The sequence below is a fragment of the Geotrypetes seraphini genome, chromosome 13, assembly GCF_902459505.1.
Source record: "Geotrypetes seraphini chromosome 13, aGeoSer1.1, whole genome shotgun sequence".
Lineage (NCBI taxonomy): Eukaryota > Metazoa > Chordata > Amphibia > Gymnophiona > Dermophiidae > Geotrypetes > Geotrypetes seraphini.
The window spans coordinates 73,578,062-73,603,193 of record NC_047096.1 but is presented as its reverse complement, the minus strand read 5'-3'; the positions used below and the strand labels follow the sequence as shown (position 1 = coordinate 73,603,193).

The following is a 25,132-nucleotide window of genomic DNA, read 5'->3' as shown; positions in this document are numbered from 1 at the left end:
ACCCAGATCATTTATAAATAAGTTAAATAGCACTGGTCCCAGAATAGATCTCTGTAGCACTCCTCTATTTACCTCCTCATTGAGAAAAATGTCCATTTAACCCTACTCTCTGTTTGCTGTCTGATAACCAATTCCTAATCCACAACTGAGCATTGCCTCCTATCCCACGACTCTAATTTTCTCAGGAACTTCTCATGAGGAACTTTGTCAAAAGCTTCCTCTGTTTCTTTTCAACCTGTCCAATCCCAGAAAAGCTGAGTGCAGCTCTATGAATTCTCATCCAAACTCTTTGCAGACATTGTATGATGCGAGTGGACCCTTGGAGGTGGGGAGAGGGGGAGAAGGAGACTCAAAACATATGGGTCATGGCCACTGCTTTATTCTAGATAATTCACAAGTCTTTTTGTTCATGTACATGCCAACGAGTTTACAGTGTATGCATGTGTGGTTTTCTTTTTTCTAATTTGTAGGGCATAGTGAGATTGGAGCTGTCATCTGTCCTGGTGGTGAATTGGAGTGTCCAGAGCAGACCACATGTTGCCTGACTATAGATGGTTCATGGGGGTGCTGCCCTTTGCCACAGGTACATCAAGGCTAGAGAAGCTGTTCCCAAGATCTACTATAGGATACAAGAGTTCTGTATACATTGAGCATCACATTATGTGCCTAGGCTGCCTTCCTGGTTGCTAATGATGCATATAGTAACTATTCCTTCATGAAACATACAGACATGGGAGTAAAATGTATAGAATCTTAAATCCAGTTGGAAAAGTACAAACAAACTTGACTGATACCAAGGAGAAAAAAATTCAAATGGCTAGTAAAGCCAATCTGAAAGCTAATTTGAATAGCAGAGCCAAAAGAAACCTTATCACAAAAAAAAACCCAAAACTAGATTGTCCTTAAACAAGTACAATCAAACCTTGGTTTGCAAGCATAATTCATTCCAGAAGCATGCTTGTAATCCAAAGCACTCTTATATCAAAGTGAATTTCCCCATAGGAAATAATGGAAACTCAGACGATTCGTTCTACAACCCAAAAACTTTAATACAAAATACTATACGTACTTGTATTGCAAGACCTCGCTCGTTTAGAACAGTCACTACACTCCCGCAGCGTTGGAGAGAGAAGAACCATCGGCTCACTTGTGATCATGTGACGCATGTATACTGTATGTACTCGTATTGCAAGATTTTGGGCTCCTTTTACTAAGGTGTGCTAGACCTTAATGCCAGCATTGAGCTGGCGTTAGTTCTAGAAGTGTAGCGCGCGGTAATTTCCTGCTTGTGCTAAAAACGCTAGCTCACCTTAGTAAAAGGAGCCCTTTGTTTGTTTAGATAGAAGTCACTACACTCTTGCAGCATCAGAGAGAAGAACCATCGGCTCAGTTGTGATGATTGTGACGCGTGTATCCTGTATGTACTTGTATTGCAAGACATTGCTTGTATATCAAGTTAAAATTTACTCAAATGTTTTGCTTGTCTTGCAAAACACTTGCAAACCAAGTTACTTGCAATCCAAGGTTTTAATATAAAGCAAATCAGGTCTGTGGAAGCTGTGACAACCTCACACTTTCTGCAGCTAAAGGAAGGAGATGTTGTCACTTTCCTGTGTGTCTCTTTTTCAGGCTGTCTGCTGTGAGGACAAGGAACACTGCTGCCCCCATAGCACTACCTGCGACCTGGCGCATGCCAAATGTCTGTCCGCTGATGGGAACAAACCCATGTGGAGTAAGCTCCCTGCCAGGAAACATACTGCCTGGAAAAACACAACAGGTATGGCTTTAGAGTGTTTAGCCGAGAAAATACTTATAACTTCCTTTTGAGGGATTATTTTACCCCCAACAGACACTTGCGTTTAAAACCATTCAGATTGCTGTGATTCCTGATGCAGGTGGTTGCACGGAAGCATGACACCATCTGAATTTCTTCTATTTCGGGGCATTTGTTTTACATAGACCTCTGGTGGTTTCTTTTTATTATAATAAACTGTTTTGACTCCAAGGTTTCCTTTTTCTACTTTTGTTGGTACTCTTTATTTGCGCTAAGAGCGGATAGTGTAGCTGGTTTTAAGAAAGGTTTGGACAATTTCCTGGAGGGAAGCCAGTGCTTGCCTTGGATCGGTAGCATAGAATCTTTCTACTCTTTGGGGATTCTGCATAGAATCTTTCTACTCTTTGGGGATTCTGCATAGAATCTTTCTACTCTTTGGGGATTCTGCATAGAATCTTTCTACTCTTTGGGGATTCTGCATAGAATCTTTCTACTCTTTGGGGATTCTGCATAGAATCTTTCTACTCTTTGGGGATTCTGCATAGAATCTTTCTACTCTTTGGGGATTCTGCATAGAATCTTTCTACTCTTTGGGGATTCTGCATAGAATCTTTCTACTCTTTGGGGATTCTGCATAGAATCTTTCTACTCTTTGGGGATTCTGCATAGAATCTTTCTACTCTTTGGGGATTCTGCATGGAATCTTTCTACTCTTTGGGGATTCTGCATAGAATCTTTCTACTCTTTGGGGATTCTGCATGGAATCTTTCTACTCTTTGGGGATTCTGCATGGAATCTTTCTACTCTTTGGGGATTCTGCATGGAATCTTTCTACTCTTTGGGGATTCTGCATGGAATCTTTCTACTCTTTGGGGATTCTGCATGGAATCTTTCTACTCTTTGGGGATTCTGCATGGAATCTTTCTACTCTTTGGGGATTCTGCATGGAATCTTTCTACTCTTTGGGGATTCTGCATGGAATCTTTCTACTCTTTGGGGATTCTGCATGGAATCTTTCTACTCTTTGGGGATTCTGCATGGAATCTTTCTACTCTTTGGGGATTCTGCATGGAATCTTTCTACTCTTTGGGGATTCTGCATGGAATCTTTCTACTCTTTGGGGATTCTGCATGGAATCTTTCTACTCTTTGGGGATTCTGCATGGAATCTTTCTACTCTTTGGGGATTCTGCATGGAATCTTTCTACTCTTTGGGGATTCTGCATGGAATCTTTCTACTCTTTGGGGATTCTGCATGGAATCTTTCTACTCTTTGGGGATTCTGCATGGAATCTTTCTACTCTTTGGGGATTCTGCATAGAATCTTTCTACTCTTTGGGGATTCTGCATAGAATCTTTCTACTCTTTGGGGATTCTGCATAGAATCTTTCTACTCTTTGGGGATTCTGCATAGAATCTTTCTACTCTTTGGGGATTCTGCATAGAATCTTTCTACTCTTTGGGGATTCTGCATAGAATCTTTCTACTCTTTGGGGATTCTGCATAGAATCTTTCTACTCTTTGGGGATTCTGCATAGAATCTTTCTACTCTTTGGGGATTCTGCATAGAATCTTTCTACTCTTTGGGGATTCTGCATAGAATCTTTCTACTCTTTGGGGATTCTGCATAGAATCTTTCTACTCTTTGGGGATTCTGCATAGAATCTTTCTACTCTTTGGGGATTCTGCATAGAATCTTTCTACTCTTTGGGGATTCTGCATAGAATCTTTCTACTCTTTGGGGATTCTGCATAGAATCTTTCTACTCTTTGGGGATTCTGCATAGAATCTTTCTACTCTTTGGGGATTCTGCATAGAATCTTTCTACTCTTTGGGGATTCTGCATAGAATCTTTCTACTCTTTGGGGATTCTGCATAGAATCTTTCTACTCTTTGGGGATTCTGCATAGAATCTTTCTACTCTTTGGGGATTCTGCATAGAATCTTTCTACTCTTTGGGGATTCTGCATAGAATCTTTCTACTCTTTGGGGATTCTGCATAGAATCTTTCTACTCTTTGGGGATTCTGCATAGAATCTTTCTACTCTTTGGGGATTCTGCATAGAATCTTTCTACTCTTTGGGGATTCTGCATAGAATCTTTCTACTCTTTGGGGATTCTGCATAGAATCTTTCTACTCTTTGGGGATTCTGCATAGAATCTTTCTACTCTTTGGGGATTCTGCATAGAATCTTTCTACTCTTTGGGGATTCTGCATAGAATCTTTCTACTCTTTGGGGATTCTGCATAGAATCTTTCTACTCTTTGGGGATTCTGCATAGAATCTTTCTACTCTTTGGGGATTCTGCATAGAATCTTTCTACTCTTTGGGGATTCTGCATAGAATCTTTCTACTCTTTGGGGATTCTGCATAGAATCTTTCTACTCTTTGGGGATTCTGCATAGGAATCTTTCTACTCTTTGGGGATTCTGCATGGAATCTTTCTACTCTTTGGGGATTCTGCATAGAATCTTTCTACTCTTTGGGGATTCTGCATGGAATCTTTCTACTCTTTGGGGATTCTGCATGGAATCTTTCTACTCTTTGGGGATTCTGCATGGAATCTTTCTACTCTTTGGGGATTCTGCATGGAATCTTTCTACTCTTTGGGGATTCTGCATGGAATCTTTCTACTCTTTGGGGATTCTGCATGGAATCTTTCTACTCTTTGGGGATTCTGCATGGAATCTTTCTACTCTTTGGGGATTCTGCATGGAATCTTTCTACTCTTTGGGGATTCTGCATGGAATCTTTCTACTCTTTGGGGATTCTGCATGGAATCTTTCTACTCTTTGGGGATTCTGCATGGAATCTTTCTACTCTTTGGGGATTCTGCATGGAATCTTTCTACTCTTTGGGGATTCTGCATGGAATCTTTCTACTCTTTGGGGATTCTGCATGGAATCTTTCTACTCTTTGGGGATTCTGCATGGAATCTTTCTACTCTTTGGGGATTCTGCATGGAATCTTTCTACTCTTTGGGGATTCTGCATGGAATCTTTCTACTCTTTGGGGATTCTGCATGGAATCTTTCTACTCTTTGGGGATTCTGCATAGAATCTTTCTACTCTTTGGGGATTCTGCATAGAATCTTTCTACTCTTTGGGGATTCTGCATAGAATCTTTCTACTCTTTGGGGATTCTGCATAGAATCTTTCTACTCTTTGGGGATTCTGCATAGAATCTTTCTACTCTTTGGGGATTCTGCATAGAATCTTTCTACTCTTTGGGGATTCTGCATAGAATCTTTCTACTCTTTGGGGATTCTGCATAGAATCTTTCTACTCTTTGGGGATTCTGCATAGAATCTTTCTACTCTTTGGGGATTCTGCATAGAATCTTTCTACTCTTTGGGGATTCTGCATAGAATCTTTCTACTCTTTGGGGATTCTGCATAGAATCTTTCTACTCTTTGGGGATTCTGCATAGAATCTTTCTACTCTTTGGGGATTCTGCATAGAATCTTTCTACTCTTTGGGGATTCTGCATAGAATCTTTCTACTCTTTGGGGATTCTGCATAGAATCTTTCTACTCTTTGGGGATTCTGCATAGAATCTTTCTACTCTTTGGGGATTCTGCATAGAATCTTTCTACTCTTTGGGGATTCTGCATAGAATCTTTCTACTCTTTGGGGATTCTGCATAGAATCTTTCTACTCTTTGGGGATTCTGCATAGAATCTTTCTACTCTTTGGGGATTCTGCATAGAATCTTTCTACTCTTTGGGGATTCTGCATAGAATCTTTCTACTCTTTGGGGATTCTGCATAGAATCTTTCTACTCTTTGGGGATTCTGCATAGAATCTTTCTACTCTTTGGGGATTCTGCATAGAATCTTTCTACTCTTTGGGGATTCTGCATAGAATCTTTCTACTCTTTGGGGATTCTGCATAGAATCTTTCTACTCTTTGGGGATTCTGCATAGAATCTTTCTACTCTTTGGGGATTCTGCATAGAATCTTTCTACTCTTTGGGGATTCTGCATAGAATCTTTCTACTCTTTGGGGATTCTGCATAGAATCTTTCTACTCTTTGGGGATTCTGCATAGAATCTTTCTACTCTTTGGGGATTCTGCATGGAATCTTTCTACTCTTTGGGGATTCTGCATGGAATCTTTCTACTCTTTGGGGATTCTGCATGGAATCTTTCTACTCTTTGGGGATTCTGCATGGAATCTTTCTACTCTTTGGGGATTCTGCATGGAATCTTTCTACTCTTTGGGGATTCTGCATGGAATCTTTCTACTCTTTGGGGATTCTGCATGGAATCTTTCTACTCTTTGGGGATTCTGCATGGAATCTTTCTACTCTTTGGGGATTCTGCATGGAATCTTTCTACTCTTTGGGGATTCTGCATGGAATCTTTCTACTCTTTGGGGATTCTGCATGGAATCTTTCTACTCTTTGGGGATTCTGCATGGAATCTTTCTACTCTTTGGGGATTCTGCATGGAATCTTTCTACTCTTTGGGGATTCTGCATGGAATCTTTCTACTCTTTGGGGATTCTGCATGGAATCTTTCTACTCTTTGGGGATTCTGCATGGAATCTTTCTACTCTTTGGGGATTCTGCATGGAATCTTTCTACTCTTTGGGGATTCTGCATGGAATCTTTCTACTCTTTGGGGATTCTGCATGGAATCTTTCTACTCTTTGGGGATTCTGCATGGAATCTTTCTACTCTTTGGGGATTCTGCATGGAATCTTTCTACTCTTTGGGGATTCTGCATGGAATCTTTCTACTCTTTGGGGATTCTGCATGGAATCTTTCTACTCTTTGGGGATTCTGCATGGAATCTTTCTACTCTTTGGGGATTCTGCATGGAATCTTTCTACTCTTTGGGGATTCTGCATGGAATCTTTCTACTCTTTGGGGATTCTGCATGGAATCTTTCTACTCTTTGGGGATTCTGCATGGAATCTTTCTACTCTTTGGGGATTCTGCATGGAATCTTTCTACTCTTTGGGGATTCTGCATGGAATCTTTCTACTCTTTGGGGATTCTGCATGGAATCTTTCTACTCTTTGGGGATTCTGCATGGAATCTTTCTACTCTTTGGGGATTCTGCATGGAATCTTTCTACTCTTTGGGGATTCTGCATGGAATCTTTCTACTCTTTGGGGATTCTGCATGGAATCTTTCTACTCTTTGGGGATTCTGCATGGAATCTTTCTACTCTTTGGGGATTCTGCATGGAATCTTTCTACTCTTTGGGGATTCTGCATGGAATCTTTCTACTCTTTGGGGATTCTGCATGGAATCTTTCTACTCTTTGGGGATTCTGCATGGAATCTTTCTACTCTTTGGGGATTCTGCATGGAATCTTTCTACTCTTTGGGGATTCTGCATGGAATCTTTCTACTCTTTGGGGATTCTGCATGGAATCTTTCTACTCTTTGGGGATTCTGCATGGAATCTTTCTACTCTTTGGGGATTCTGCATGGAATCTTTCTACTCTTTGGGGATTCTGCATGGAATCTTTCTACTCTTTGGGGATTCTGCATGGAATCTTTCTACTCTTTGGGGATTCTGCATGGAATCTTTCTACTCTTTGGGGATTCTGCATGGAATCTTTCTACTCTTTGGGGATTCTGCATGGAATCTTTCTACTCTTTGGGGATTCTGCATGGAATCTTTCTACTCTTTGGGGATTCTGCATGGAATCTTTCTACTCTTTGGGGATTCTGCATGGAATCTTTCTACTCTTTGGGGATTCTGCATGGAATCTTTCTACTCTTTGGGGATTCTGCATGGAATCTTTCTACTCTTTGGGGATTCTGCATGGAATCTTTCTACTCTTTGGGGATTCTGCATGGAATCTTTCTACTCTTTGGGGATTCTGCATGGAATCTTTCTACTCTTTGGGGATTCTGCATGGAATCTTTCTACTCTTTGGGGATTCTGCATGGAATCTTTCTACTCTTTGGGGATTCTGCATGGAATCTTTCTACTCTTTGGGGATTCTGCATGGAATCTTTCTACTCTTTGGGGATTCTGCATGGAATCTTTCTACTCTTTGGGGATTCTGCATGGAATCTTTCTACTCTTTGGGGATTCTGCATGGAATCTTTCTACTCTTTGGGGATTCTGCATGGAATCTTTCTACTCTTTGGGGATTCTGCATGGAATCTTTCTACTCTTTGGGGATTCTGCATGGAATCTTTCTACTCTTTGGGGATTCTGCATGGAATCTTTCTACTCTTTGGGGATTCTGCATGGAATCTTTCTACTCTTTGGGGATTCTGCATGGAATCTTTCTACTCTTTGGGGATTCTGCATGGAATCTTTCTACTCTTTGGGGATTCTGCATGGAATCTTTCTACTCTTTGGGGATTCTGCATGGAATCTTTCTACTCTTTGGGGATTCTGCATGGAATCTTTCTACTCTTTGGGGATTCTGCATGGAATCTTTCTACTCTTTGGGGATTCTGCATGGAATCTTTCTACTCTTTGGGGATTCTGCATGGAATCTTTCTACTCTTTGGGGATTCTGCATGGAATCTTTCTACTCTTTGGGGATTCTGCATGGAATCTTTCTACTCTTTGGGGATTCTGCATGGAATCTTTCTACTCTTTGGGGATTCTGCATGGAATCTTTCTACTCTTTGGGGATTCTGCATGGAATCTTTCTACTCTTTGGGGATTCTGCATGGAATCTTTCTACTCTTTGGGGATTCTGCATGGAATCTTTCTACTCTTTGGGGATTCTGCATGGAATCTTTCTACTCTTTGGGGATTCTGCATGGAATCTTTCTACTCTTTGGGGATTCTGCATGGAATCTTTCTACTCTTTGGGGATTCTGCATGGAATCTTTCTACTCTTTGGGGATTCTGCATGGAATCTTTCTACTCTTTGGGGATTCTGCATGGAATCTTTCTACTCTTTGGGGATTCTGCATGGAATCTTTCTACTCTTTGGGGATTCTGCATGGAATCTTTCTACTCTTTGGGGATTCTGCATGGAATCTTTCTACTCTTTGGGGATTCTGCATGGAATCTTTCTACTCTTTGGGGATTCTGCATGGAATCTTTCTACTCTTTGGGGATTCTGCATGGAATCTTTCTACTCTTTGGGGATTCTGCATGGAATCTTTCTACTCTTTGGGGATTCTGCATGGAATCTTTCTACTCTTTGGGGATTCTGCATGGAATCTTTCTACTCTTTGGGGATTCTGCATGGAATCTTTCTACTCTTTGGGGATTCTGCATGGAATCTTTCTACTCTTTGGGGATTCTGCATGGAATCTTTCTACTCTTTGGGGATTCTGCATGGAATCTTTCTACTCTTTGGGGATTCTGCATGGAATCTTTCTACTCTTTGGGGATTCTGCATGGAATCTTTCTACTCTTTGGGGATTCTGCATGGAATCTTTCTACTCTTTGGGGATTCTGCATGGAATCTTTCTACTCTTTGGGGATTCTGCATGGAATCTTTCTACTCTTTGGGGATTCTGCATGGAATCTTTCTACTCTTTGGGGATTCTGCATGGAATCTTTCTACTCTTTGGGGATTCTGCATGGAATCTTTCTACTCTTTGGGGATTCTGCATGGAATCTTTCTACTCTTTGGGGATTCTGCATGGAATCTTTCTACTCTTTGGGGATTCTGCATGGAATCTTTCTACTCTTTGGGGATTCTGCATGGAATCTTTCTACTCTTTGGGGATTCTGCATGGAATCTTTCTACTCTTTGGGGATTCTGCATGGAATCTTTCTACTCTTTGGGGATTCTGCATGGAATCTTTCTACTCTTTGGGGATTCTGCATGGAATCTTTCTACTCTTTGGGGATTCTGCATGGAATCTTTCTACTCTTTGGGGATTCTGCATGGAATCTTTCTACTCTTTGGGGATTCTGCATGGAATCTTTCTACTCTTTGGGGATTCTGCATGGAATCTTTCTACTCTTTGGGGATTCTGCATGGAATCTTTCTACTCTTTGGGGATTCTGCATGGAATCTTTCTACTCTTTGGGGATTCTGCATGGAATCTTTCTACTCTTTGGGGATTCTGCATGGAATCTTTCTACTCTTTGGGGATTCTGCATGGAATCTTTCTACTCTTTGGGGATTCTGCATGGAATCTTTCTACTCTTTGGGGATTCTGCATGGAATCTTTCTACTCTTTGGGGATTCTGCATGGAATCTTTCTACTCTTTGGGGATTCTGCATGGAATCTTTCTACTCTTTGGGGATTCTGCATGGAATCTTTCTACTCTTTGGGGATTCTGCATGGAATCTTTCTACTCTTTGGGGATTCTGCATGGAATCTTTCTACTCTTTGGGGATTCTGCATGGAATCTTTCTACTCTTTGGGGATTCTGCATGGAATCTTTCTACTCTTTGGGGATTCTGCATGGAATCTTTCTACTCTTTGGGGATTCTGCATGGAATCTTTCTACTCTTTGGGGATTCTGCATGGAATCTTTCTACTCTTTGGGGATTCTGCATGGAATCTTTCTACTCTTTGGGGATTCTGCATGGAATCTTTCTACTCTTTGGGGATTCTGCATGGAATCTTTCTACTCTTTGGGGATTCTGCATGGAATCTTTCTACTCTTTGGGGATTCTGCATGGAATCTTTCTACTCTTTGGGGATTCTGCATGGAATCTTTCTACTCTTTGGGGATTCTGCATGGAATCTTTCTACTCTTTGGGGATTCTGCATGGAATCTTTCTACTCTTTGGGGATTCTGCATGGAATCTTTCTACTCTTTGGGGATTCTGCATGGAATCTTTCTACTCTTTGGGGATTCTGCATGGAATCTTTCTACTCTTTGGGGATTCTGCATGGAATCTTTCTACTCTTTGGGGATTCTGCATGGAATCTTTCTACTCTTTGGGGATTCTGCATGGAATCTTTCTACTCTTTGGGGATTCTGCATGGAATCTTTCTACTCTTTGGGGATTCTGCATGGAATCTTTCTACTCTTTGGGGATTCTGCATGGAATCTTTCTACTCTTTGGGGATTCTGCATGGAATCTTTCTACTCTTTGGGGATTCTGCATGGAATCTTTCTACTCTTTGGGGATTCTGCATGGAATCTTTCTACTCTTTGGGGATTCTGCATGGAATCTTTCTACTCTTTGGGGATTCTGCATGGAATCTTTCTACTCTTTGGGGATTCTGCATGGAATCTTTCTACTCTTTGGGGATTCTGCATGGAATCTTTCTACTCTTTGGGGATTCTGCATGGAATCTTTCTACTCTTTGGGGATTCTGCATGGAATCTTTCTACTCTTTGGGGATTCTGCATGGAATCTTTCTACTCTTTGGGGATTCTGCATGGAATCTTTCTACTCTTTGGGGATTCTGCATGGAATCTTTCTACTCTTTGGGGATTCTGCATGGAATCTTTCTACTCTTTGGGGATTCTGCATGGAATCTTTCTACTCTTTGGGGATTCTGCATGGAATCTTTCTACTCTTTGGGGATTCTGCATGGAATCTTTCTACTCTTTGGGGATTCTGCATGGAATCTTTCTACTCTTTGGGGATTCTGCATGGAATCTTTCTACTCTTTGGGGATTCTGCATGGAATCTTTCTACTCTTTGGGGATTCTGCATGGAATCTTTCTACTCTTTGGGGATTCTGCATGGAATCTTTCTACTCTTTGGGGATTCTGCATGGAATCTTTCTACTCTTTGGGGATTCTGCATGGAATCTTTCTACTCTTTGGGGATTCTGCATGGAATCTTTCTACTCTTTGGGGATTCTGCATGGAATCTTTCTACTCTTTGGGGATTCTGCATGGAATCTTTCTACTCTTTGGGGATTCTGCATGGAATCTTTCTACTCTTTGGGGATTCTGCATGGAATCTTTCTACTCTTTGGGGATTCTGCATGGAATCTTTCTACTCTTTGGGGATTCTGCATGGAATCTTTCTACTCTTTGGGGATTCTGCATGGAATCTTTCTACTCTTTGGGGATTCTGCATGGAATCTTTCTACTCTTTGGGGATTCTGCATGGAATCTTTCTACTCTTTGGGGATTCTGCATGGAATCTTTCTACTCTTTGGGGATTCTGCATGGAATCTTTCTACTCTTTGGGGATTCTGCATGGAATCTTTCTACTCTTTGGGGATTCTGCATGGAATCTTTCTACTCTTTGGGGATTCTGCATGGAATCTTTCTACTCTTTGGGGATTCTGCATGGAATCTTTCTACTCTTTGGGGATTCTGCATGGAATCTTTCTACTCTTTGGGGATTCTGCATGGAATCTTTCTACTCTTTGGGGATTCTGCATGGAATCTTTCTACTCTTTGGGGATTCTGCATGGAATCTTTCTACTCTTTGGGGATTCTGCATGGAATCTTGCTACTCTTTGGGGATTCTGCATGGAATCTTTCTACTCTTTGGGGATTCTGCATGGAATCTTTCTACTCTTTGGGGATTCTGCATGGAATCTTTCTACTCTTTGGGGATTCTGCATGGAATCTTTCTACTCTTTGGGGATTCTGCATGGAATCTTGCTACTCTTTGGGGATTCTGCATGGAATCTTGCTACTCTTTGGGGATTCTGCATGGAATCTTGCTACTCTTTGGGGATTCTGCATGGAATCTTGCTACTCCTTGGGTTTTGGCCAGGTACTAGTTTTGGTTTTGGTCACAGTGAGAACGGACTACTGGGCTTGATGGATCATTGGTCTGACCTTGTAAGGCTATTCTTATGTTCTGTGAGAGAACATTCTCCTCTGTCTGAAATATTTGTGTACTTGCTGAAGGCATATACCCAAGTGGAAAGTGGAATCTTATTGGAAAAATGATTTACTCCCAAATAACTGGGAATTTATCGTTCACCCAGGTATTGAGAATGTGGCTTTTTGGAGATGGGCAGAGCTGGGATTGTGTTATCCAAGTCAATTATTTGTAGCCAGTGGGGACATTTTACCCTTTGAGCTTGCTGACTCCTTCCCCCCAATTACGTCAGCTTGCATAGAGAAATCGCTGATTCCAAGCATTTGCAGAGAAAATTGCTGATTTCCAGCACTTTCTTCTCTGCGTGTTGCCTCTCCTTCCGGAACAGGCCAGGTCTCCCACCATGTTATTCGCGGTTTCACCGTATTCACAATAGTTTTTAAAAGAAAACAGCGATTAACATATGAAAAAGTTATTTGCGGTTTTTCTGTGTTTGCGGTTCTCTTAATCCCCTATCACAGCGAATACGGAGGGAGAAGTGTAGTTATACAACCACACTCAAAGCGGTTTATGTACAAGTACGTCGAGCATTTTCCCTACCTCTCCCAGTGGGCTCACAATCCATCTAATGTTCCAGGGGCAGTGGAGGATTAAGTGACTTACCCAGGGTCACAAGGAGCAGAACCTAAAAGCTCAAGTTGCTGAGGTTGTAGCTCTAACCTCTATGCCACACTCTTGAGATTTAGTATACTTAAAAAAAAAAAAAAAAGTGTTTGGGTTGATTTGGGAAACATCTCTATAGAACTTACCTGCCAAAGTGAAGAACTTGGTGATTAACACATTAAATCTTGAACAGTCTTGACAGTGTTTTTCTCTCTCATGATTAATTTGGGGGAATAGGTGGGAGGGGGTAGATTTTGATTTCTCTATTTGTTTTTTTTCTAAGGGGGAGAAATTGATTCTTGTTGGATGTCATATCTTCTTTGGTAGTGGGGAGAGATGTTCTTTGAGAAAGGGGATGGAGATATAAGAGAGGCTGTTGTAACACAGAAGAGAGGCTGTTGGACACAGAATATTGGATTATAATTCGTACATTTTTATTATGATCAATAAAAAACAAATTGTTTTGTATTAACATGATTTCTAAGGGTTGTCTCATTAGAGTGGGAGCAGGAGTCACATATTTTGAATGGTTTCTAGCAATGCATTTCATGAATTCTGTTGTCAAGGGTGGGAGGTTGTGGGACTACTACCACTGTTCTATACATATCAGATGTATGTGGTGCTGTACACATATGCAGGTACTTTCTGTCCCTAGTGGGCTCACAATCTAAGTTTTGTAGGCCAGGATTTCTCAATGCGTGGGACGCTTACCCCAGGGGATAGGCGGGCCGCTCGGGGGTCTGCGGGCTGATCGCCACCTGCCCGCCCGCTACCACTTGCTTCCTGCCTACCGCTGCTCCTGGCCGCCCATATCCAGAAAGATAAGGGATGGGCCAGCATGCAGTGAATGCCACTAGCCCACATGCCTTCCCCTGGTGTCAGTTCTGCCGTCGGAGACAAGGTCTGGGCCAGCCCATTGGCTGGCCCAGTTGATAATAGTTAATCTTTATATCTTGTTGGCAACATGCTGTCTAGTAATTTTTTTGTACGTTTGGCATATTAAATTAAGACTACTGGGCAGACTTGGGAGAGCCATTGTTCATCTTGGAAATGAGCTATAAGAAATGCCCTAGATCTAGTTTTTGAGATCTGCCAGATACTTGTGATCCAGAGTCAAGAGAGGATGCTGGGCTCGATGGACATTGATTTGGTTCAACATGGCTTTTCTTGTGTATTTAATATCCTGTTAGTACAGTGGTTCCCAACCCTGTCCTGAAGGACCACCAGCCAGTCAAATTTTCAGGATAGCTCTAATGAATACATTGGCCCTTCCCTTCCCTTCCTGGAGTTGTGGCGGCGAGGGAGCAGCGGTGGTGGCGGGCAGGAAGCAAGCGGTAGGGAGGGAGGAAGGCAGGCAGGCAGGCTTCGGCAGACAGGGAGGGAGGACAAAGGACAAAGGCTGGAAGGCAGTGAGGGGAAGGGGGCAATAACTGGGGACATGGGAGGGAGGGAGGGAGGGAGGAAGGGGGCATTAATTTGGGACATGGGAGGGAGGTAGGAAGGAGGCACTAACTTGGGACATGGAAGGGAGGGAGGGAATAGAAAGGGACAATTGGGCCTGAGTGTGTGTGAAAGAGGGAAAGAGATGGTGCACATGGGGAAAAAGGAAGAGGAAAATTGGACATAGAGAGGAATGAGGTAGAGATGCATGGGGAATAGAAGGATGAGAGGGAGAAATGTTGGATATGGTGGTGGAGAGGGAACAGGGATAAATTGAAAGGGATGCAAGGGGGAGGAATGTTGGGCATAGTGATGGAGGGAGAAATGTGGCATGGTGTTGGAGAGGGGTGATAGAAGAAGAAATAGGCATGAGGCTGGTGGGCAGTGGTGAAAACTGATCTGGGGGATGAGAGAGGAAGAAAAGTTGGATTCCTGGAGGGACAGAGAGAGATGTTGGTTGGGGAATGGAATGAGGTCTAGAGAAGAGGAAGCATGCAGGAGGCAGAAAGAAAGAAAGATTGGATGCACAGTCAGAAGGAAGTGCAACCAGAGACTCATGAAATCACCAGACAACAAAAGTAGGAGAAATGATTTTATTTTCAATTTAGTGATCTAAATGTGTCGGTTTTGAGAATTTATATCTGCTGTCCTATATTTATCTATTTTTCTGTAGTTGTTACTGAGGTGACATTGCATATTTTAAACTCATCTGCCTTGACATCTTTGAAAACCCCCGAATATAAATGATAATTAACATTTTCTCTGTGTACAGTGTGCTTTGTGTTTTTTACATTTTGTGGTTACCATTATGTATTAATAAGATTTTATTGTGTGTATATGAAAAATGGATGGAAGAAATTGCACTGCAATTAGTATTATTATTATGGGGGTGTAGTTTGGGGCGGAGTTTGGCCGGGGGTACTCGGTTGGTATTTGTTAGGCTTGAAAAGGTTGAGAAACACTGTTGTAGGCCATAAGAGCCCAGGCCGAGATGACAATGAAATAATTGATATATATAAAGTACTTTTGAGAAGTGGGAGGTCTGGTGAAGGAAGTAACTGGAAGATTAAACACTGAGGCTTGCCTTGCCGAGTATCCTCTACTTAGCACAGGCTCCATTCATGCCCCTGAATCCATTTTGGTCTTCCCACAGCAAACTTCTCTGGAAATAACAAATGTCGGGATGGTTCAACCTGTCCAGATTGGACTACCTGTTGTCAGCAGACGAGTTCGGGGTTTGGCTGCTGCCCAATGCAAAATGTGAGTACCTGGCACAAGAGGAGTTGGCATCTGTGGCATGATGCATTTCTGTTTTAAGTGACCACTGTTCTATAAGTGGACAGCACAATATTGAAACACTTTCTTTTTAATTCTAATTGTGGTGGCAAAAAATAAATTGGCTATTCAGCACCAATATCCATATAGTGGATGCTGTTGATAGGAACTCCACTGTGTGATATGAAAGGCTACGTTTTTTAGTACTTTATTTGATTTTATGGTGGGGTATCAGGTTTGTTTGTTTTTTGAACATCATTTTTATTAAAGAGACCACAAGAGAAAACAAGCATGGGTCCAAAATAACACAGTAAAAGTGCAAACACTGGCAAGCAGTACAAAGGTGCAACAGTCAGCAACAAAAGTGCAAGATATTCCAACAAAACCCAAGACTGGCGAAGAGCAGAAACAGCCTGCCTCTCCTGATAACCTCCGGCGAGGGGAGGGGGGGACTGTATGAATGGGGAGCATGAGAGGGGTTTGCCTGATTGTTTGACTGCTTTGTGTTGGTTGGTATGTGTGTTGTTTCATGTGTGGGATATTCTAGGGGTGGGATGAAACATCGTCAAAACTTTATGGGGTATCAGGTTTTAATGAAACCATAAATCTTTTTGCTGTTAAATTGTCCGATAATTTATATAGAAAGTAGATTGAATACTACTGCTTTCTGGATAACTGACACAATGCAGATCTGCTCTTAATAGAAGACAACAAAGTAAAATATAGAGAATGACACGGGGGAAAATTTATCACCGTCCCTGTGAGCTCGTCCCCCATCCCTGCCCCATCTTCGCAAACTCTGTCCCCGTCCCCGCCCCGTCCCCGCGAGCTTGGTCCCCGTCTAGCAAACTGTCAGATCCCATCCACACAAGCCTCGAATAGTTATGATTTTATACTGAACTTATTTTATTAAAGTATAAAAAGAGACAATATTCTGTATAATTGTCATTTTATAAACACAAATAATACAGAGCACGGATCAGCAAAACCCCTGTCTCCCCTCCCTTTCACAAATATCCCCTCCACTATTGTGAAAACTGAACAAACCAAATTACTACAGAATATTACATAGAAAAATCAAGCTAACAGAATACTTCAGTCACACATGGTAGGAAAAGTGTTAGGGGAGAGCAACTAGGGAAACTTCCCCCTGGTCAGAGAGAGAGCCCTAAGCCAGCTGGAAGCTAAAGAAGCACAGCCTGAGCTTTGCGGCCCCCAGTTATGTCTAATACCAGCTCTAGCAGGATACATATTTCAAAACTGAAATATTCTAATCACAAAATATAAAATACATTTATTTTTTTCTACCTTTTTGTTGTCTGGTAATTTTATTCCTCAAATCACATTGGTCTCAGGTTTTGGTTTTAGGTTCCTTCTGTCTTCATCGTGGCATGGCTGGCTCCTGAAGGTAAAATAGATGCAAGAGTTGCTGGGGAGGAGATGCCGGGTCTGACATGGGCGCAATTTTTTTACCACAGGAGCAAGATTTTTCATCGCTCCCACGGGGCGGTAAAAGGTTTTGTCCCCATTCCTGCGGTAAACCAGTTGCAAATGTCTCCATTCCTGCGGATTTACTGTGGTGACCATGGTTTACCACGTTAAACGTTCCCCCTGTCATTCTGTAGTAAAATATTGTAGTTTTTCCTTCGAAGCATCGCATTTTTACCTTTAACTTTTCGGAATTAAGAATATCATGAACCATAAGACAGTTTGAGGGCAGGGGAAGGTTTTGTATTAAAACACTGTTTATTATGTGGTGGGGGTTGCTTATGCTCCTTTTCAATTTGCACCATGTTGTTTAATACAGGCATCCTTCTATTTTCTTCCTCTCCAGTTGATAATAGTTAATAGTTAATCTTTATATTATGTTGGCAACATGCTGTCTGGTAATTTTTTTGTTCGTTTGGCATATTAAATTAAGAGCGCTGGGTAGACTTGGGAGAGCCATTGTTCATCCTGGAAATGAGCTATAAGAAATGCCGTAGATCCAGTTTTTGGGATCTGCCGGATACTTGTGATCCAAAGTCAAGGGCTCAACGGACATTGATTTGGTTCAACATGGCTTTTCTTGTGTATTTAATATCCTGTTAGTACAGTGGTTCCCAACCCTGTCCTGAAGGACAACTAGCAAGTCAGGTTTTCGGGATAGCTCTAATGAATATGCATGGGGCAGATTTTCTTGCCTGTCACCTCCCATTATATGCAATTCTCATGCATATTCATTAGGATTATCTTGAAAACCTGACTGGCTGGTGGTCCTCCTGGATAAGGGAACCACTGTGTTAGTAGAAATTACTTTGTTTAAAAAATTCTTAAGAGGAAAGTTTTTACCCATTATTGAGAGAGCCCTGCCCTGATAATAGAGGCTGATAAAGCAGGAATGTGTAATGTCCAAAGAGATGCTTGCCTGTCAAAGGGAGATAATTGTGTTAGGCATCTTTAGTGGCCTGTTGGCCATGTTGGCTCCCATGGCCTGGCATTACCTTCAAATGCTTGGGTCCATGGCTGCGACCATAGAGGTGGTCCTTTGGCCCCAGATTGGCCGTGCCAGCCTCTGTATGTGGATTTAGTCTGCCTCCAGAGACCGGATGCATATTGCTGAGGAATATGCTGCATGCATGTGGTTTTAACCTGATCCTGTGGAAATGAGAGTAGAAGTCTAATGAAAACTATCCTGTCTTTTCAGGCAGTGTGTTGCTCTGATCACGTCCACTGCTGCCCAGAAGGAACAAAATGTGACCTGATCCACTCTAAATGTGTTGGCACAGATGAGAAGAGCCAGAGTCAGTTGCTCATGAGGGTCCTGTCTCTGGCAGAGAGAGGTATTTTGGGTGGTGTTGGGCTGGTTGCTGTTTTTCAGTAATGGTGATCTCCCTTTGTTCGTCTTTACTGTATGCTTTTAAACAGACCTCTACCCTCACTATTCTTTTGATTTGGACAAATGGTCAAGTTCTAATAATTAGAAGTAGCACTGCTTTTCTTCCTTAGAGTGAAGGAGGAAAGTGTCCAGCAGTAATTGGTGTAAGCGTGATATTGCTTTCATATAGACTACTGCTACTACTTATGATTTCTTTAGCACTGCCAGATGCACGCAGCACTGTACATTAACACACAAGAGACTGTCCCTGCTTGAGAGAGCTTACAATCTAATTATGATAGGCAAACAGGACAAAAAGGGTGTAGAGTGTAGCTCTGTTATAGCTTCCTTTGAATTGTACACCTGTCCATTTGGTCCAAATGATTAGTGTAGCTACTCCCATCCTTTATCGAAGATGTGTGCTGGAATATGAAAAAAGCATTTTTGGTGGATTCAAGCGGAGTGCTTCTTTGTCCATCTGTTATATATTTTTGTCAGAAGGAATCCATCCCAGGTTTTCAATACCTCCTCCTTCTCCAGAGGACTCTGCTGCATCTTTCAGTTTTTCCTTCTGCATTCGAGCCGGAAGGTGTCTTTCTGATCTGCTCTGTATATTTCTTTATTATTTTCGGTATTTTTCGCAATTTTGTGCTATCGGTGCACCGGAGTTCCCAAGTGAAGGGACACTTCTGCCTGATTGGAGAAGTAGACTTGGGTCTGCAGCTGGCAGGTTAATCCCTTGGGGACCTGTTTGGCCAGCCTGCAGAAACTTTCATGGAGCTGGGTCCATGTCCCTAGTAATTTAGCTTGCCTGCCGAAATGCAGAAGCTTGAGCGCAGGCTGTTAGGCATCTGCAGGGGACTCAGTGAGGTTCTTCAGGGTACCAGCTGTGATTTTGCCTCCTCTCTCTTTGTGTGCATGGTTCCAACTTAAGTCTGACTGGTAGCCCAAAGATCTCAGAGTTTGGAAGTTAGTTTCTTCTCCTAGATCCAGCTGCTACTTAGAGCTGAGACAACCTCCCAGAGAAAATGCCGTGGCCTGGCAAAGCTAAAGTAAATAATCTCTACGAAGGCTTAGCCTCAGTCAAAGTAATCAAATACCACTCCTGCAATCTCTCCTCCCCCTGGTTTACTGACAACCTAAGAACCAAGAAAAGCTGAAAGAAACTACATGAAGAATACAAACAAACTATTCTCAACGTCAAAAAAGCCAACTACTCCCAACATCTGCTAAAGACCTCCAAAAGATCAAAAAACCTTTTTATACTAACTAAAAAAAAAAAAAGATATTCATAGTATCATAAGATAACCAAATACTAAACACCAACCTTAAATGGTTTTCAAGGGTGATGATGCGGAGGAACTGAAAGAAATCTTGGTGAATCTGGAAGATGTACTGAGCCAAATCGACAAGTTAAAAAGTGATAAATCGCCAGGACCGGATGGTATACATCCCAGGGTACTAAAAGTTAGTGATCTGTAACCTGTTGCTAAAATCATCTGTAGTACCTGAAAATTGGAGGGTGCCCAGTGTTACGCCGATTTTTTTTTTTTTTTTTTAAATCTTTATTCATTTTTAAACTTATAATAAGTGTTATGCCGATTTTTAAAAAGGGCCCCAGGGGAGATATGGGAAATTACAGACCGTTAAGCTTCACTTTGGTGCCGGGCAAAATGGTAGAAATGATTATAAAAAATAAAATTGTGGAACACGTAGACTAACATGATTTAATGAGACAGAGTCAGCATGGGTTCAGCCGAGGGAGATCTTGCCTCACAAATTTGCCTGACTTCTTTGAAGGTGTGAATAAACATGTGGATAAAGGTTAGCTGGTTGATATCTAGATTTTCAGAAGGCTTTTGATAAAGTTCCTCACAAGAGGCTCCTGAGAAAATTAAAGTGTCATGGGATAGATGGCAAAGTTCAGTTGTGGATTAGGAATTGGTTATCGGATAGAAAACAGAGGGTAGGGTTAAATTTTTTCTCAATGGAGGAGAGTAAACAGTGGAGTGCCGCAGGGGTCTGTACTGGGACCTGTGCTATTTAACTTATTTATAAATGATGTAGAAATTGGAACGATGAGTGAGGTAATTAAATTTGCAGATGACACTAAACTATTCAAAGTTGTTGAAACGCATGTGGATTGTGAAAAATTGCAGGCGGACCTTAGGAAATGTAGTGGAGAGAAAGGAAATAGGAAGAATTGGAGTGAAGGAGAGGAAGGGAGAGATGATCATGTACATAAGACCTAGCGTGTGTTTTGGGCCTAAAATTTAATATAAGACACTGTCTTATTTTTAGGGAAACACGGTATATGTTGCTGCACTTGTCTAGTAGTAGTAACCTCGGCAAAATAAAATGATCTAATCTGACTTTTACCATCACCTTTTTCTACCTATTAAGACTTCAAATGCAGTTACCTCCAGGTCTTGCTCTTCTTTGATAAACAAAAACACTTCACCCTTTTTATATATGATGCCTTTTCCTCAACTTTGTGCAGCCCAAATGCATGACCCTGTAGGAAATATAATGTATTTAATAATAATAGTAATAATAACAGCTTACATACCTCAATACCGTGAAGTTCTATGCGGTTTACAGAAGATTAAGCAAAGGTAACAAATTGAATTGACTTTAACCCTTTCAGGACCAAAGGACATATTTGTCCCATAACTTTAAAATCCTATAAATTTTGATTGGGATAGTCTACAGTTCTAAATTTGATATGTACGGATTCCATATGATACTGCCTTTATGTAAACAAACTGGTTCCGACATTCATTCATTAGCGTCGTTGCTAGATTGACGAGAAGATTCACTTGCCACACTGTCCATAAGCCAGAAGTGTGATTTTTTAAAATAAAAATAATGATATTTCACAAAAAAAATCAATTTTCTGGCATCTGCAAGCCCTTTTTACCATAAAAATGTCGTCAAAACCACAAAAATTGGCCTACGATCCTTATGGTCCTGAAAGGGTTAAGAGGAGAGGAAGAAAGAGAATTAAAAGGACAGGAAATTCATTGTTGAGGAGAGAGTGATCAAAAGGACAAGTTAATCGCTATAGAGGGGAGAGAGAAGAGAGGATCAGTTGTCTAGATGCTAATGCTAATGGCTCGAAGGACTGATTATATTATGCCAGAAGAGGTCATTCCCTCTTTCCATATATTGATGGGATTTGTATTTTTCTTTTCTGCCTTCCCTATGTACCGCTCTCTCCACAGATGAAGATGTGAAATGTGATGATACAGTAAGCTGCCCAAATGGAAACACCTGTTGTCGTATGTTGTCTGGAGAATGGGGCTGCTGCCCATATGTGGAGGTACAATAGATGCTGTTTACCTTTTTGAATGTTTCAAGAGGCTGAACGAGTTGGTATGCTGGGGTTGGATTTTAACAAGCATTTGCATTCTCTTTTGTGGAGTATCAGTTGGCAAGAATTATGAAGCTCTTTTGCTGCTTCAAATAACTGTATTTACTATATTAAATCTTTCATCCTATGTTGTAAATCACTAGTTTTTTTTTGGGGGGGGGAATCACTGGAGAGCAAAGGTAGGCCGGGTGGACCTAGGTGGGCTTCTACATGTACGGTCTTGGGGGGCAGGGAAAGAGGGGGGCTTATTGGGGGGAACTGGGAATAGGATCATGGGCACTTAAATACTAATAATAAAAAAAGTAGTAAGTTATGCATGCCCCAGCTTATTATTAGCTAGGACTTGCTTAAGGTTAGATGGGCAGTGAGGGACAATTTAGCCTCAAAAATTCTGTGCTAGTGCCTGCACATCACCCAGAACTGAATATTTCAGGGCTAAATTAGCCAGTGATGGTCGGTGTTTAAAAATTTGCCGAATATCAGCTAGTGCGTATCTAAGGCTGCACGGTGCTCTTATTGGGTGATGCATTGGACTTGTTTGGTGTGACTAAAGCAGGGGTAGGGAACTCCGGTCCTCGAGAGCCGTATTCCAGTTGGGTTTTCAGGATTTCCCCAATGAATATGCATTGAAAGCAGTGCATGCAAATAGATCTCCTGCATATTCATTGGGGAAATCCTGAAAACCCGACTGGAATACGGCTCTCGAGGACCGGAGTTCCCTACCCCTGCACTAAAGGAAAGAAACTTAACAGTAAGGTCTAATTTCTCATTAAGAGATGTTTATTTACAATTATTCATAATTGTTTGTCTTCAGCCAATATCCCATCAGACTGGAAACATTCCATCATATCTCCAATCATTAAGGATTCAAAAAATAATATTGACAATTGCTCCAACTATCGTCCAATTGCAAATTTACCATTTTTATCTAAATTAACTGAAAAAATTGTGTTTCAACAATTGGTAGATTTTGTTGAAAAAACGCACATACTTCACCCGAACCAAACAGGTTTCCGTACAAATCATTCCACAGAGTATTCACTACTCGGTCTCACAACAACTATAAATTACTATTTGGACCATCGTAAATTCGTTTTACTAATTTCCTTAGATCTTGCTGCAGCGTTTGATACCATTGATCATCATCTCTTATTGCAACGTCTTTTTTCTATAGGAGTAGCAGATCAAGCTCTTGAGTGGTTTCGTTCTTACTTTTCTGACAGAACTTCATCAGTATATTTTAAGAATTCAGAATCTAAATCCTATCATTCAAAATTCGGCATACCACAAGGCTCTATTTTATCTCCCTTATTATTTAATATCTATTTAGCCCCGCTTTTGACCCTCTGTCAATCAATAGGATTTACGGTTTACGCTTATGCTGACGATCTACAATTACTGCACCCCCTTGACCCGAATAACCAAACTGAGATTCAGGCAATTAACCAAAAATTAAGTAAAGTCCACGATTGGTTAAACTCAAACAAGCTTTCTTTAAACATCTTAAAAACAAATACTCTTCTCTTTTCTGGAAAAGAGGGAGAACAATTAATATCTCCAGTCATTATCGAAAATATTCCACTTCCATTAATTACAACCACAAAAATTTTAGGTGTTTTAATTGACAATAAGCTAACATTTCGCCCTCAAATAAGTGCAATAGTAAAAAGTTGTTATTATAAATTAAGAATGATTAGATCACTGGCCCCTCTTTTAGATATTAGTTCCCTTAACATTCTGATTCATTCACTAGTAATTTCAAAAATGGATTACTGTAACTCTTTACTAAATGGTATCTATCACAAAGACTTAAAACGCTTGCAGCTTATTCAAAATACGGCCATTAAAATAATCTCGGGAGCAAAAAAATATGATCATGTTGCCCCTTTGCTTCAAAAGGCCCACTGGTTGCCAGTCTCACACAGGGTAACTTTTAAAATCGCTCTTCTGGCATTTAAAACAATGCAGACCAACACACCAGCATTCATAGATAGACTTCTGATTCCATACGACCCCCCAAGAACTTTAAGATCTATCTCTCAATATAACCTTAATATTCCCTCTTTAAAAATCATTGGCACGCGTCGCATCTCCACGTTTTCTGTTACAGCCCCTACAATCTGGAACGCTCTCCCTTTGTATCTAAAAATGGAAAAAAACCTAAAAAATTTTAAAAGCAATTTAAAGTGCTTTCTTTTTAAAGATGCTTTTAACTGAACTACTGTCTCTTAACTATTAATTTTATACTGTTCCCCAGTTCCTAAGTGTTTTTCCCTTATACGTTTCTCACTTTTCTATTACAATTGTATTTCTCCCCCCTTTCCACATGTATCTATGGCCTACGGGTCAATATTTACCCAGTTTGTACGGTCTGTAGTCCTGTAGTTTTTATAGGAAAGTATGTTTAATTGTTATTTTTGTTAAATTGTTAATATTTTTACTTTGTACAACGCTTTGTAGATTCGAAAAGGCGTTTAATCAAAAATTGAATAAACTATAAACTATAAACTATTTATCAGCATAATTTTTGCAGATTTTGTTTGATTGCTTTAAAAGTCTATTTTGTTGGGTATGAAGGGAGGGGGTGGTATTTCTAGCCATACTAATAGTAAAGGACAGTGTATCACAAACTGTGCTGTGACAGATTCCAGGTGTGCCGCGAAATACCGGGAAGGAGGAGAGGCACTGGCGCCTTCTGACCACTTACAGGACGTGCCTCTTGCGGCAAGAGGCACTGACGACTCTCCTCCTCGCCGGCATCTATCCTCCTCGCTGGAGTCTCTTTTCCTTTCCCCACACCTCCCCTCCTTCAGGATCCCCCCACCAGTGAAGCGACAGGTTCAAGGTCGCAGCCGGGAGGATCTCCGTGTATGTGCGGATGTTGATGTAAAGTTTGCGTGACACTGGTGTACGAGGTCATAAAAGAGAAAAAAAAAAAAAAATGGAGAGGGGGCCACCTGATTCCAACACAAGGGTAACATTTATTATGCTTCCACTAAAAATGACTCGGCACGGAACTGTGTTTCAGCCCAAGACACCTGCCTCGGGAGTCAAAGTTGATATCTTGACTAAGAAGTGGCAGAAACAACTGGAACATACTGCCACACACAC

The 25,132-nt window shown here is 41.2% G+C and overlaps 1 protein-coding gene across 3 annotated transcripts in view; it reads left to right on the top strand.

Moving 5' to 3' along the window:
• Nucleotides 1–25,132, top strand: part of GRN (granulin precursor) — a 76,764-nt gene that overhangs the window by 25,971 nt on the left and 25,661 nt on the right. For all 3 annotated transcript variants that reach the window (XM_033918678.1, XM_033918679.1, XM_033918681.1), the window contains exons 5-9: nt 471–583; nt 1,630–1,777; nt 15,670–15,776; nt 18,478–18,613; nt 21,873–21,970. In XM_033918678.1, the coding sequence (XP_033774569.1) occupies nt 471–583; nt 1,630–1,777; nt 15,670–15,776; nt 18,478–18,613; nt 21,873–21,970 (602 nt within the window). The remainder of the gene's footprint in view (nt 1–470; nt 584–1,629; nt 1,778–15,669; nt 15,777–18,477; nt 18,614–21,872; nt 21,971–25,132) is intronic.